The 16,573-nt window shown below is 37.2% G+C and overlaps 1 protein-coding gene across 1 annotated transcript in view; it reads left to right on the top strand.

Annotated features, from left to right (window-relative positions):
- The window catches only part of TDRD9 (tudor domain containing 9), a 240,370-nt gene that overhangs the window by 48,169 nt on the left and 175,628 nt on the right, over window positions 1-16,573 (top strand). Inside the window, 1 exon segment of the mRNA XM_078150388.1 lies at window positions 8,430-8,536. Coding sequence (XP_078006514.1) covers window positions 8,430-8,536 — 107 coding nt within the window.

Genomic DNA, 16,573 nt, shown 5'->3' with positions numbered 1-16,573 from the left:
ATTTCTCTAATCAATAATGATTTAGAGCATTTTTTCACATGACTCTAGAGGGCTTTAATTTCTTCGTTTGAGAACTGCCTGTTCGTATCCTTTGACCATTTATCAATTGGGGAATGGCTTGTGTTCTTATAAATTTGTCTTAATTCTGTATATATTTTAGAAATGAGGCCTTTATCAGAGATACTGGTTGTAAAAAATCTTTCCCAATTTTCTACCTTCCTTCTAATCTTAGTTGTGTTGGCTTTGTTTGTGCAACAACTTTTCAATTTAATGTAATCAAAATGATCCATTTTGCTTTCCATAATGTTCTCTATGTGATCTACTTCTCTGCCCCAGCTTCAGCTCACACAGAGATGGTCATAATCTTGATCTTGCCATTGCTGACAATGTACCACTTCCACGTTCACGAACTCTGGAATTTCTGTATCTGATCAAACTCTGTTGTTATTCCATCTCTCCCCCTGCCTTGTAATCCTGAAATCTGTTTTTCCTCCACACCATGAATTCTTAAGTCTTGTGCTCAGTTTTTATTTCAGGCCATCATCCCTGTACTTACTATGCTTGCTTCCCTTCCCTATCTTGACCCTTTGGTGAACCAGTTCAACTCTGTAGTCCTGTTCTCTTGATTTCCTTGCCCGCTTATATCACTTATCTTGCCCTGCCAAGTCTCAGCCTTGGATTACACGCAACATCTGCTGCCTTTGCTCCTACATATCTGTTGCTGAATGAAATGGAAAAAATCATGAAATTGTGCTGAGTTGGATATATTACTAATTTGTATATGTAATTTAAACTGGACCTTCACTGCTTCTAGCCAGTCACCACAGTGGCTCTTTCAAACCTTTTTATCCCTCCTGAAACCTCCTATAATTCTCCTTCCCCTTAGTTCTCATTTGAGAACCTGGCCTTATATTTTACTGAAAAAATTGTTGGAAGCTCTCTCTGATTCACTGTTTCTCATCTCACCTCACTCAGATGCCTTCTACCATTCGCTGCTCTGTCATCCCTGTCTCACATGAAGAATGGCTCTTTTCCTTATCAAGGCAACATGCCCAAGAGATCCTCCTATTCCATCCTGTCTTCTCTAGCAAGTTGCCCCCTCCTAATCTCCACCCTGTTAACTTTTCTTCAGTCTCTTCTTAACTATTGGCTACTTCCCTAATACCTACCCCAGACAACTCTGACTTGATCTGTCCATTTCCACTAATTATGTCCCATTTCTCTTCTCCTTTTTGTGGAGAGAATCTTTGAGAAGACTGTCTGTAATAGGTACTTCCACCTCCTTTCCTTTCAGTCTCTTCTTCTTCTTAACTCTTTGAAGTCTGCCTGCTGACCTCATCATTCAACCAAAATTGCTGTCTCAGAAGTTACCAGTAATCTCTTAATTGCCAAATCTAATGGCCTTTTCATTTCTTATCCTTCTTGTTCTCTCTGCAATTTTTGATCACCCTCTTTTATGATACTTTCTTTTCTCTAGTTTTTCCTTGATAGTAACATCTTGGTTCTCTTTATACCTATCTGACTGCTTCTTAACCTCATTTGCTAGATCTTCATCCAGGTCACATTTGCTATAAACAAACAAACAAATAAGTAAGTAAGTAAATAAACAAATTTTTGATATCTTTTTTTTTAATATTGCCATTTTTTTTTTTGGTGAGGCAGTTGGGGTTATGTGACTTGCCCAGAGTCACACAGCTAGTGAGTGTTATGTGTCTGAGGCTGGATTTGAATTCAGGTCCTCCTTGACTCCAGAGCCAGTGCTCTATCTACTGAGCCACCTAGCTGCACCTCCATCATTTTTTCTATTGTCCTTCCCCCCCCTTTCGCTATTTCTCATAGAACCATCCCATGTAACAAATAGTATTAAAAAAACCCCACCAAACTCTTTTTTAAAAAAAAAAAAGTGAAACCAGCATAAACTGATCAGTACAGCAAAAAAATCTGAAAATATGTGTAATGTACTATATTTGTTGACCTCCTACCTCAGCAAAGGGATATGGTTGGATGGAGGTGGGGAATAATCTTCTCATAGCTTTTTTTTTTTAAGCCAGGCTTGTTCTTTATAATTTTACATTTGTTTTTGATTTTTTTGTGGTTTATCTGTTTACATTGTTATAGTCTTTGTGTGTATTGTTTGCTTGACTGTTTTTTCACTCTGTAGCAGTTCACGTAGATCTTTTCATGCTTCTTTATAGGCATCATATGTATTATTTCTTATAGCAGAAAAATATTCATTTACATTCAATGTACTACAGTTTGTTTAGTCATTCTCCAGTTCGTAGATGTCTGCTTTGTTTCATTATTCTTTGCTTTTAATAAAATGTGCTGCTATAAATATTTTTGTGCATATGGGAATTTTTTTTCTTATTATTGGCTTCCTTGGGGTATAAACACAGTAATGGAGTCTTTACTTCAAAAGGTATGGACGTTTTCATCCTTTTCTTTATATGGTTCTAAATTGCTTTCCAAGATGGTTGTATTGATTCATAACTCCACCAGCAATGCATTATTGTGGTTGTCTTCCTACAATCCCTCCAACATTGACTATTTCCATCTTTTGTCATCTTTGCCAATTTGCAGATTGTGAGGTGGAAGCCTTTAGGGTTATTTTGATTTCCATTTTTCTTATTATTTGTGTTTTGGAGCATTCTTTCATATGGTTGTCAGTTGTCTGGTATTCTGTCAAAAACTGTTCCTATCATTTGACTGCTTATATGATATATGTAAACTATATAATATTTACATAGAAAATTTATGTTTACTATTTGTATATCTTATGTACAGATGTATACATAAATTGGTATATATATCCTCTTTCTATTTGCAGATTGTTTATAGGCTGCTTTATAATATAGTAAGAGGTTAGGAAGTGCTGTTTGCCATTCTCTTTCCATTATTTTCCTTTGACAGTCTAGATTTTGTGTGTCATCAAATGAATTTTGTTATCATTTTATCAAGTTTTGTAAAGTATCCCTTTAACATAGTTTGGTAGAGTATTAAAGGATTTTTGTTTTTTAAGTTGTTTGTTCCAAATATCTAATATGAAAGAACAGATTTTAGAAAAGCCTAGTACAGAAAAACTATATTTGTCAGAGAACATCTTTTATTTTCAACTTGGCTTTGTAAAGATCTCCTATTCTTAGCTCTATGTTATTAATTTCTTGGACATATGATTAACCTTGGTATGTGTTACTCTTCTCTTTTTAAGTGTACTATTCTTTTTGGAAGAGTTCTATAGTCAATAATAGATATGATATATAATTTAGAATAAAATCCAATTCAACCCCTGTACTTAAATTTTTGAATATGCAGAAAATTAGCTAAAATTTTTATTCATTGAATTTCAATGCCGTGATGTTTTATTTCTAAAATATGTATTTTTTCTTCCTTTTTTTTTTGTTGAACACATGTGCTTTTGTTCATTTATCCTAAGAGGAAGAACATGTTAATCTTTTAAGACTTGGTAAAGCTGATTACATGTAAGCTGTAGCTAAAAATATTTTTTATGTTGAGAATTTATATAGCTTTCTTCCACTTTAGCTCCATGTTGTTTGTCTTAATTTTACTTAATATTGCTTTAAAGTGCCTTCCCTAAATGTGTGTAGGTTTTATAAATCTGTATTGTTCCTGTGAAGTAGGTAGCTTAATTTGGGTTATTATAATATGATAAAAGTGCACAAGGACACCGATTTTATGTGTCTAAGCTTAACTTGAAATGACATTTTTATTTGAGACCTGAAGCAGTGTTGTTAACATTTCATTTAGTTTTACAGTTGGAAAGAACCTTCAAGGTTGTCTAGTCTAATCCACCTGAATAGAATCTACAGTCTCCTTAATAAGTGTTTCTCCATTCTTTGTTTTAAAATTTCTTATGGCAGAACACATTATCTCCAAAGTCAACTGATTTTACTTTCGAATTACTGAAATTGTTAGAAAAGTTTTCTTTTTCAACATCAAACTGCCTTTTAAAAAATTTAAACAAAAAGCTACAATTGCTTCTATTTCTTTTTATTGTGGCCAAGGAGAACAAGTTATTGTATTGCCTCTGTCTTTTCTTCTTCAGGTTGAACATCCCACTTCCTTCCATCTTCATTTTACTTGATAATGAGGCCCTTTACTGCTCTCATTGTCCTTTTCTGGACACTATCCAGCTTACTATTGCCCACCTAGAATAAAGAACAGTGTATTAGATGTGATCTGACCAATTTGTAGCGTATGTGGGACTTTGACTTCCATTTTCTTGAACACTACTTCTCTCTTAAATTGCTTTAGTTTTTTTGGATATCATGTAACATTGCTCATATTAGAGTGGCAGTACCCCATAGACCGTCCTGCTTCTAGTCCAGCCCTCCTCCATCATCTGGGGAGGTGGATCTTGTGGAGAAGGTACCCCAGCTATCCCCATAAACTGCCAACCGATTGCCACCCACAGAGCAGGCAAACCAACCACTAGGTGAAGCAACAGAGCACCCTGAGAGAGAGAGATAGGAATGGGCATGTGCCAAGCAGGTAAAAGTGTTCACCATCTTCTCCACTTGGACCCTTATGGAGAGATCTCAGGACACTGATTCCAAGAGCAGTGTCTGTAGCCACCAACTTGGGAAAACCTCTGTGTAGATTGAACGTGGGCACCTTCTCCTGTAGGTTTCACATCCAGACCTACTGAAGACCCAGCAAAGAAAGTTCCTAACATCATTAAAGAGTTCAACAGGGTGAAGAATATTGAAGAAGAGGCAAAGTCATCACATCTTTGCTGCTTTATTGTGAAGACTATGAGACCATTCCATTTGACTTGCCACTGAAACTTCCTGTACATGTTATTTCCTCATTTCAATGTGGGCTCTTTGAGAGTAGGGACTGGCTTATCTATTTGTATCTTCAGTCCTTAGCACAATGCATTGCACATAATAAGCACTTAATAAATGCTTCATTCAAGCATTCGCTTATTCATTCATATATAGGTTTGTGTTCATTAAAACCCTGAGATCATTTTTAGGCAGACTGCTACCTAGAAGTGCCTCCCTCCCACAAATCTTATATTTGAGAAGTTACTTCTTGAACTCATGTAAGAATTGCATTTGTCGCTGTTAATGTCATCTTGTTAGATTTGATGCTCTCTTCTATCCGGGAGAATCAAAAGAAGAAAAACTATTAACTGATACTCTTTTTTTTTTTTAAGGCAATTCAGGTTAAGTGACTTGCCCAGGGTCACACAGCTAGTAAGTGTCAAGTGTTTGTGAGACCGCATTTGAACTCAAGTCCTCCTGACTTCAGGGCTGATGCTCTATCCACTGTGTTGCCTAGCTGCCCCTTAACTGATACTCTTAATGAATATTGATACAAAAGTTCTAAGTAGAATGCCAGCAAGGAAGCTACAGCAACATATCACAAAGATCATTATCTTTTTTTTTTCTGTGAACTTAATAAAAATTAACAAACATGAACAGTTGAAAATACAGAAAAGAGGATTGTGTATGCAACTGTTAAGTCCTTTCTATAGCTACAGCTTTGGCTCTCTATAGGCACTTTGTATGTCTATATCCCATGTGAGGCCATATTCCCGTCTTTCATAACAGAGATTCTAGAATTTCTTAAAGCGTCCATTTTGAGAGTCATATGCATACTGCTGACAAAGAATAAGGACTCTGATCATGGTAAATGGCTCCTGATGAGATGGCCTCAAAGGAGTGATGTTCTTGTAGTCCTTTATCCCTTATCTGCCATACCTCTTCATGGGTTTGGGATCGTAGTCCTAGTTTTCTTCATGTAAAGCTTATTCTTTCTCCTTGAAGGTAAGAGAATAGCCTCAAGCTAATTGAATGGTTTGGGTTTAATCATTAACATGCTTTTTTTTCTCTTTGTTAACGGGAATAATTTTATCTTGTACATAGGATGCATTTAGTATTATTTATGTTATTCAGTTGTGGCGTGCATTCATTTGTACCCTTTCTTTACTAACCTGTGAGCTCCTTGAGGATTAAGAGTATGCTTTCTTTTTTATTGTAGCTCCTAGAAAAACCTAGAAGAAATATTGATTTGTATACAAAAGGAACTGAATAAATATCATTAACTAATAAAATTTTTCATAGAGCAAAATAAATTGGTGTTTTAATCAAACTTTCTGGTATTCATGAAAGTCTTTTTTCAATATTCATATACAACTTTGAAATTTTTCGTGATTTTTTTTAAAATAAGAGGCAGTGTGGTATAATGTAGACAAAGAAACCCTGCTGGCCTTGGATTCAGGGATGCTCAGGTTAACTTTCTGTCTCTGGCAGAGGCTGGCCCTGCCGCCCTTGACCAGTCGTTTGCCTTTCACTGTTTGGGATGGCTCTTTAAGCTGGTAAATTGCAGAGTAATCGTTGCTCTGCTTTGGTAGAGAGTTCTTTCCTCATTGTCAATTCTTTAAATGAATAAAATCATGCATATAGATTAAAAATAAATATAGGAAATGTGGATGAAAATATTGGGATTTTACTTTTATGTCTAAGTGTTACAGATGTTCACAGACATGCAGACTTTTTATTTGTTGTTGAGGCATTTTAGTCAAGCCCGACTCTCTGTGACCCCATTTGGGGTTCTCTTGGCAAAGATACTAGAGTGGTTTGCGTATCCTCCTCTAGCTTATTTTGCAGATGAGGAAACTGAGGGTTAGGTGATTTTTCCAGGGTCACATAGCTAGTAAGTGTCTGAGGCCAGATTTGAACTCAGGAAGATGTCGTCCTGACCGTAGTCCTAGCACTCTATCCAGTGTGCCACCTAGCTGCCCCTAGACATTGTGATAAAGCAGCTTAAAACATAATTTCAAGTTAGGTAACTATTCTTTCCTTGTGATGCATTTTTATATGCCTTTGCATATTCCATATTGGCATTCACGTCTGAATGTGTCAGCGTTTGTGGAGTGATATTTCACATCAAATAATCTTCCTGAAATTCCAGTTTTTTCCTTGATGACTTAATTTTTCCTATTGATAAGCGTCTGTTGCATGGTTGGTCATATTCCTTGTGGTCATTGAATCACTTCATGGGAAGATGAAGTTGGCTATTCAGAGTTAACGAGTGTAGGACTACTTGTGTTATTCTAGTGGTGTGTTAGGATTAGTAGTAGATTCATTTCAGCAGAGTGGGAATCTGAGGACTTTGATATAAGTCTTGGCTGTGCACTTTACTGCTTGGGAGAGGACCTCACTTTCCTAATTTTTATCATGTGAATAGGGGAGAAGGAATCAGACTTCATGGTTACTAATTTCCTTTCCAGCTCTAAATCCATTATCCTATGAAATATTTTGCTGAGCTGAATATGTTTAAGATACTGGGAATACCGAGATAGATATGGCAAAAATCCTGTGCTTAATTGTCTTGTTTAAAAGTATTCTGTGGACTTCGGGGGGATTTGCTTTTAACAATTGTAAAGGACGAAAATAGAACATTACCAGTTAACAGGAGGCAGTACAGTCTGAAGTGCTGGGTTGTCTTTACCTTGCGAAGTTTTCCCTGAGTCTTTGGTAAGTGGCATTCCTAGAGTGGAAGATACTCCTTTCCTTGGAGGGTTAGTATGTGGTTTACCCCAGAGTAAAGGGGTCTTAGTTTTATGTTCTTGGTTCTGATACAGAATCACAGAATTACAGAATTTTTGAGTTGAAGGTGCTTTAGTAACCTCGTCCAACCCACATTTAAAAAGGAGATTCCCACTGTTACATAACTGACAAGCAGCTTTTCTTGGAGATTTCCAATGAAGGGGAAACCTCAGTCCCTTGAAGTAGCCACTTCACTTTTGGGCATTTTCCTGAAATCAAGTCTATTTTCCCCCTTACATCTCCTCCTGATCTGCCATCTGGATCCAGGTAGAGCAAGTGTATTCCTTCTTCCACATGACAGCCCCTCAGATACTTGAACACAGCAGTTATGTCTTCACCATTCCCCATTTCCTGAGTCTACCCCAGGCTAAACGCTCCTGGTTCCTTCAGCTGTCATGTAACATACTCCAGGTATCTTCCTGAGAGGATTCTGTATAGCTTATCAATTGTATTTCTAAATTGTGGTTTTAAGAATAGCATACAATTTACCAGATATGGTCTGACCAGAGAAGAACACAGAACGTTACTACATTCTTATTCCTAGAAGCTATTTTTCTCTTTATATAGCCCAAGATTGCGTTTGCTTTTTGGATTGCCACATCATACTATTACTTATCTTGATTTCCTCACTTATTTGGGGAGGCTTTTTGTTAATAACTTTACTATGTTTCCTGGCCTTTTTTTTTTTAATCTTGCTGTTATGTAATATACACAAAGTTTCTATGTCTTAGAAACATATTTGGATTCATAGGAGTTAATATTCTTGAACTTAGTTTGAAGGTATATTCCTATATACATTCAAATGGAAGAGAATTTCTCAACTTGTTTACTAACTTTTAATTTCTCCTTCAGGCTGCATGAGAAAAAGAGCCCTGAAATGGAATATATAAACAAATACAGACAATTAGAAGCTCAAGAATTTGATGTGTGCAACAGTGATCATTCAAGCAGTGGACCAGGTAAAATAACCTAACTCATGTATTATAGAGGATAGTATGTATATTTTCTTTATTTGAAGAATTCAGTAGTTTAAACAGTGTCATTCAGAAATAATATTTTAGACAAAGGATCTTAGCCATTCATTTGGAAATATTCTAAATTGGTGAATTTTGGGACATATGCAATCCATGTTCCCATTACCTTAAATGCAGTGTCTTGCAGGGAGGGAGGGGTTAGGAAGGAAGGAAGGACTAAGGCAAGAAGCAAAAATAATTTTTTAATACTTATTATATGCTGGGGCAGCTAGGTGGCGCAGTGGATAGAGCACCGGCCCTGAAGTCGGGAGGACCTGAGTTCAAATCTGGCCTCAGACCAAATGCTTGACATTTACTAGCTGTGTGACCCTGGGCAAGTCACTTAACCCCAATTGCCTCACCAAAAAAAAAAAAATACTTTATTGCTACAAAATGCTAGCCATCATCCAAGCCTTCTGTGAGGTGCCATCTTTTTGTTGGTAGAAGGTCTTGGTTTGATGTTAATGGCTGCTGAGTGATCAGGGAGTGGTGGTTGCTCAAGGTGGGCTAACTGTGATAAGTTTTCAAAATAAGACAGTAAAATTTGTTGTGCCAGTGGACTCTTCCTCTCTCTTGAGCATTTAAAGGCCGTTGAGGAGGAATTGACTGGACTAATTTCAGCATTGTTGTGTCTTGGGGAAGAGGCAGGCCTGAGAACAGGGAGAAAGATACAGGGGAAACGGCCAAGGGGTGGAGCAGTTGGAACACACGCAACATTTATTCATTAAGTTTGTCGTCTTATACAGGCGTGGTTTGTGGTAACCCAGATAGTTACAATAGTAACATCAAAGGTCACTGGTCACAGATTACTGTAACAGATAAAATAATAATGAAAAAGTCTGAAATATTGTGAGAATTGCCAAAATGTGACACAGAGACATAATGTGAACATACGCTGTCAGAAAAATGGTGTCGTGACACTTGCTTCAATTTGTGAAAAATGTCATGTCTGTGAAGCGTAATAAAGTGAAATGCAGGGAAACATGGTACCACCTGTACATGACTTAGATATAAAAAGTCCTATCATAAATAAGTTAGAAGAGCAAGGAAGGAATTATTTGGATCCGTGGATAGAGGAAGACTTCATGATTAAAGCGATAGGATCAGACAAGATAAAAAGAAGCATTTTTGATTATGTAAAATTAAAAAATACTTGGATAAACTAATTTAGTAAAAGTTAGAAGGGAAACAGGTAATTGGAGAAAAATCTTGTAATAAATTTCTCTGATAAAGATCTTATTTCCAAGGCACATAAGAACATATTCAAATTTAGGAGAATGAGTCGTTTCCTAATAGATAAAGCATCAAAGCATATTAACAGATTTTTAAAAGTAAAAAATATACACTATTAACATTACATGAAAAAATATTTTAATCACTGACGATTAGAGAAATTAAAATTAAAGGAAATTGAAGTTCTATATCAGCCTGGCAAAGATAACAGAAGAGGAAAATGAGTTGGAGGGGATATGGGAAAACAGCTAAACTAATTCACTGCTGATGTAGATGTGATAGTGGTTCAGCCACTTTGGAAAGCAATATAGAATTATTCCCAGAAACTTAACAAATTACCTTTATCCTCTAACCCAACCATACAGTTGTAAGGCTTGTACTTCTTTAAAGAAAGAGGAAAAGGATCTACATGTATAAAAACATTTATAGCAGCTTTTTTCATGGCAGCCAAAAATTGTAAACCAAGAGCGTATCCTCCTGTTGAGGAATGAAACAAATTGTGGTGTAGGAATGTAATGGAGTGCTATTGTATCATATGAAATGATGAAATAGTTTCAGAGAAAATTAGGAAGACCTTTATGAACTGATGCAGAATGAAATGAGTAGAACCAGGAGAATAGTTTATGCGATGAAAAGAACATTGTCGAGAAAAATAATTTTGAAACACTTTAGAATTCTGCTGAATACAATGATAATCACAATTCCAATAGAGTGGTGATGAAACATGCCAATCATTTTACCTTGCATTTTATTTGATGTTGGACCCCAGAAAGAAATGCCTTATATCTTACCTGCACATAGTGTGATTATTCTCGCAAACACAAGTTATTGCCATCATGAGGGGAGCAGGATTCCGTGCCCAACGTGCTTTAGTTCAAATAAGCAAGGATTTTTACTGCCTGTTATATCTCTTGATGAAAATAGTCCAAAAGAATGGAGCATTTTATGTTGGAAGTAGGTTCCTAAGATTTTGGGCCTATCATGATGTTATATATTTTTCTTTAGGCCCAGAAGTTCATGTAACCTAATTTATAGCTAGATAACAAAAAGAGAAGGGGCATTTGTATAGCACCTGTTATGTGCCAGGCACTGTAATAAAAACTTTTCAAATATCATCTTATTTGATCTTCTCAACAGCCCTGGGAGAAAGGTGCTGTTATTATCTCAATTTTACAGTTGAGGAAACTGAGGCAAACATAGGCATGCATGTAGTGTCTTCGATGTGTGGTAAACATTTAACAATGTGTATTAATTTGAAAATTCTAGGATTGAGAATTGGATTTTAGCATAACATTGCGGGTGACTGGTGATGCGGTTTCCTCTAGGGGAAGCCAACTTTCAGTGTCAGTAGATGAAAGGAGCAAGAGAGGAAGACATGTAAAATGAGAGGAAGTTTGTTGAATATGGAGCAGTAATTCCAAAGGGCACAGTGGAAAGGGTGGGCTGATTTAGAGTGGGCTATTAAAGTAGTAGGCCTGAGATAGATGGGAATGAAGAAACAGACAGCTAGGAGTGGGGGAATAGGATTTTTTTCCTAGCAGTCAGAGGTTCAATTTCACTGGAATGGCAAGAAAAATAGTAGATGAGAGTATGCTAACCACTGGGAAGTAACCCAGGCAGAATATCGGTGAATTGGAGGAGTTTTGTAGGAAATAGGGAGGTGCAGGTTTTTATAATGAAAAGATGAATGGTAGATACATAGAAAAGGCAGCAAGGATTATAAGAGCCAGCATGGCTTCAACAAGAACAAGTCATGCAAGGCTCACCTTACTTTAATATCCTGTGTCAAATTGCTCACCTTCAATGAGGGGGTTGAGGAGGGAGGGGAAGAATTTGGAACTCAGTCTTAAAAACTAATGTTAAAAATTGTTTTTACGTGTAATTGAAGAAAAATAAAATATTAAATTAAAAATAGTCTTGTCAATCAACAAACATTTATTAAGTACCTACTCTGTGTCAGGCATTCTATTAATCATACAAAAGACGTAAACACAGTTGGCGTCCTGAAGGAGTTCACATTCTAATGCTGGAGATAACATGTAAATAACTATATACATACAAGATAGATAAAATATAAATGGAAGATAATCTCAGTGGGAAGGAAGGAATTAGCCATGGGCAGGACCAGGAAAGTCCTCTTGCATAAGGTGGGATTTGAGCTGAATCTTGAAGGAAGTTGAGGAGGCAGAGAAGAGGAGGAGGAACATTCCAGGCTCAGGAGAGTCAGCGTGAAGGCACTATGAGAGGAGAGATTTGAATATTGTGTTTGAGGAACAGTAAGTAAACCAATGTAGTTAGACTGAAGACTGGAAATAGGAAGGGGCCAACTTGTAAAGGGATTTAAATGCCAAACAGAAGACTATAGTTTATCCTTCAGCCATTAGAGTTTATTGACATAGCCGGATCTGCAATTTAGAAAGGTGACTTTGGCATCTGAGTAGAGGATGGATTGGGATGAGTGGAGATCTGAGGCAGGGACAGAAACCTCAAGGCTGTTATTAACATTGTTCAGGAGAACTGAACCGGGGTGGGGGCTCTGCGAATTAAGAAATGGGGATGTGTATGAGAGAGCGTGGTGACATAGAAATGACAAGAGTTGATTAAAAATACCTCCAGATCAAATATGAAATCCTCTGTTTGGCCTTGAATGCCCTTCCTGACCTCTCCCCTTCCTGCCTTTCCAGCCTTCTTTCACCTTAGTTCCTTCTGTGTATGTGATCGTGGGGCACTGGCCTTCCTGCTGCTCCTCCAGTAGGACCCTCCAGGCATTTTCACTGGCCGGCTGCTCTCTTCTCATTTCTGCCTCTTGGCTTCCCTGGCTTCCTTCAAGTCACAGCTGAGTTCTCCCTTCCTGTGAGAAGCCTTTTCTGGTCCTCTTTTTAATCTGAGTACCTTCTCTTAAAGGTTGTCTTCAGCATTTCTTCTCTATGTCTTATGTGCACATAGTCTGATGGAGAGACAGCATGACAACAGCTGTGAGGGCCTTGAGAGCATGGTTTTTGCCTTCATTGGATCCCCAGTGCTGAGCAGTGTCTCATGCATAGTAGGTGCTTAATAAGTGCTTGTTAACTTGGCCTCAGTGAGAGTACGGGCTGGGCACAACACCAAGGTGTGAGTCTGAGGGACGGGGGGAAGGGTGGTTCCCTTGCTAGAAATAGGGAAGTTAGGAGAAGGGGGATACTCCCTAAATGTTTATGATGACCTAAGTTGTATCTACCACAAAACTAGAGGTAGAGGTAAATGCATATTATGTAAATGTAAATTTTTGAGAGTTAATAAATTTGTAGTTGAGGGAGACGGTTATTGATATTGTTTACATAGATTAGATGGAAGGAAAGTGCACTAGATCAGCAGTGGGGAGCCTGCAGCCTCTGGGACCTTGGGTGTGGCCTTTTGACTGAGTCCAAGTTTTACGGAACAAATCCTTTTATTGAGAGGGTTTGTTTTGTGAAGTTTGGATTCAGCAAAGGGCTTCACCTGAGGACCTAGAGGGCCACATGTAGCCTTGGCTGCAGGTTCCCTACTCTTTATACTAGATGATATGCAGTTTGATGGATATAGAAATGGTTAAATGGGTTGTCTCAAAAAGGAGTAAATAGTTAAAAATAGTGTTATCTTAGTAGAAAGTCTGCAATGTGGCAGTAGTCCTATTATTTTAACCTTGTTTAAATCAGTGACTTGGATAATGGCTAGATGGCATGCTCATCGGATTTGCAGATGACAGACGGTAATTCATCTACTAGATGACAAAGTTAAGATCCAAAAAGATATTGACAACCTAGAGCTTGTCTAATAAGATGATATTTAGTGAGGATATTAAGTAATAATAATACTAGTGAAAATGAATTACCATAATATCATAAACAATTCAATAATAATAATTAATGCTGATGTAGCACTTTTGTCAGGCACTGTGCTATACAATAATTTTTTCAGTTGATCATCATGCCGACTCTAGGAGATAGGGGCTATTATTATTATCATCATTATCACCTCCATTTTAAAGATGAGGAAACTGAGGCAAATAGAGGTGATATGACTTGTCCAGGGTTACATGGTTAGTGTCTGAGGTTAGGTCAGGTCTTCCTGCCTCCAGACTTAGTGCTCTATCTACTATACCATATAGCTGCTTTTAAATGTAAAACTTTATTTTATGTTTGTGGAAATTGATTTTTTTTAACTCAAGTACAAAGTGGGGTAGAGAGGAGCTGATGTTAGCAGTTTGTTTCACAGAATATTGAAGTTGTGGACAGCAAGTTCAGTATGAGTTGGTAGTATGATATGACAGCTAAAAAAAGGGTGACATCATCTTGGCTGTAAATGCCCTCTTTTTGTCTCCAGAGTAACAGACAGCTTCAGTATAGGCTTGCCTTTAAGTTTAGGGCAGTTAACTGATTCTTGGTCCTTTTTATTGTTCCTCATTTGTGTGGTCCACTCCTTTATATACTAGCTCATGATGCAATAAAAATCAGCTTGTTTTTTATCTGGAGATAAAATCCATTCTAAAGTACATAAAACAAATAAAGTTTAAAGAGGAGGAAACTGCTGAGGGTGTGCAATTCCAGTTGATCAGGATAAATTCATCAGCTTCAGCGAAACTGAACAATGTTTTCTACACAGATCATTTAAAGAAATGGATTAGTGGGCCAGTTAAGTGTTCATGATGGTATTCAGTTCATACTGTGACACCTTTTACTTGAAATTTGCTGGCCAGAATGGGTTTAAAAGTACCCTGACTGATCCTGACCTGTGGCTCTTCCTCACATGATCCTTTAGTCCCTCCTTTTAGTTGGGAAAAACTACACTTTCCGTTAGCTACCTTGGCAATAAGAGGCTACAGTTGCGTTAAGAGCATCATAACTTTCAAAAATAAAAGGGGGTAATCTCTCTTTAATATTTCTTAGATAAATTCTAGATTATTGTGTTCAGTTCTGGGGGCCATAGTTTAGTAAGGACAATTGATAAGCCTGAAGAGTATAAAGAAGAGGACAGTGAGATTGGTGAAGTACCCTGAATTTGTCCCCCTATGAGAATCATTTGATGGAATTGGGGATAACAAAATCTAGGACCTTATTAGTAAAAAATGAATCCTCATCTATAGAACAGATAATTTTAGAAGAGAGTTTAAGTTTTGTCAACTATTTGAGGGACCTCTGTGGAAGACGGAAGAAACTTGACCTGTTGGACTCCAAAGGGCAGAAACTAGAGCACCGATGAAAATTTCAGAGGCAAATTTAGGTTTAATGTCAGGAAAACCTTTCTAAGAAGTTGAAAAGTTTCAAAGTAGAATGAGCTAATTCATGATGTGATCTGTGCCTACTCTTTGGAAGCCTTCAGCTGAGTCTAGGTGATTACTTATTAGATATGTTACAATAGGGATTCCTTTTGTGTATGGGATATACTGTGTGGCTCCAGAGGTCTCTTCTAACTCTAAAATTCTAGGATTCTTTGATTCTATTTATGTTAAAAAAGATCACTGTTACCTAAATTGAATAAAATGGCCATAGAAGATGCTTAGAGTTACTAAAATATTTTCTAGTTTCCAAAAAGCAGAATACTTGTATGTGTGTGTGTTTGTATGTATATATGTATATGTATGTCTAGATATATGAATGAGTGTTACAGCTTCTTCGACTGTGTATCACATTCTTCATGCATTTGTTTTTATTTTGGATCATTAAGCCAAAATCCTTTGACTGATAATTTATCTTAAAAGAGGTTCTATAGACAGCACAAAAAAAAGCATCAGAAGGGATGTTAAAGTCTATAAGGAATTAATTCCTTTTCAGTTGGACTTTTTTCTGTCTCTCCTCCATATCACTGGCGAGCACTTTTGGTTAACCTCTTCTGATAATAACCATCAGTGAGTGATCAAAGTTATATGTATGTATTTTACAAGGAAGCTTCTACAGTTTTGATATGTTCAGGGGACTCCCTTGTTGGATAGCCTTTTATGTGATGGCACAAATATGGTCTGATATAGACTTGCTTGTTTCCTTCTAATGTCCTTACTATGGATACTTTTTGATGCCACCTGGAGACTGTTCTCATAAAATTTTTGTGAAGACGAGAAAGTAGACTGCTTGGTTAAGTAGTTATTGATATACTTTTTTGAATAGCTTCTTTTTTTTGGTGAAAAGACCCTACCTAGTTTTTCCCCACACCTTTGGTATTTTCTTAGTGCCCTCAAAATTGCCACTTCTAGCACAGAGAATATTTGTTGTACATTCGATTGCTTCCATCTGTTCTCTTCAATGACATTAGAACCTTCTCCGTAATTCATGTTAGAGTCCACGTGTATTGTCTCCACTGTATTTGATGGTGAGAATAATTTGTTAAAAAAATTCCTAGCCTGTGTATGTATGTGTTATGTCATTCCTCACCTCTCTGTCTCTTGTTCATCTCTTGTTTATCTTCCCTTATGCCTCCTGTCTGTTTACTTCCCCATCTATCTTCATCTTTACTAGTTCTCTTCAAATCTTCTGACTCTTCCACCCCCCAAAACAGTATCCCATTCATTGATTTAGTCTGTAATAGCCTGCCTTTAGGGATAATGGTAGTCCATTGTGCTCAGGATTCTTCTATTCTGCTTCCGCTTCTGCCTCGCCTCCCGCCCCCCCCCAAGTCCTTTCTGGTGTTATCTACTGACCTTGTGTCTAAGGGACCATTCCCATTCCACCTTAATTCTCCCTGTGTTTCTATTCTTACATAATGCTTGGTTCCAAACAATATGAAGGAAATTCTTCCCCA

This window comes from Phascolarctos cinereus, unplaced genomic scaffold (assembly GCF_003287225.1).
Source record: "Phascolarctos cinereus isolate Bilbo 61053 unplaced genomic scaffold, phaCin_HiC Scaffold_2;HRSCAF=192, whole genome shotgun sequence".
NCBI classification, from domain to species: domain Eukaryota; kingdom Metazoa; phylum Chordata; class Mammalia; order Diprotodontia; family Phascolarctidae; genus Phascolarctos; species Phascolarctos cinereus.
Note: the sequence above shows the minus strand (reverse complement) of the source record. Positions and strands in the feature narration are given on the sequence as shown.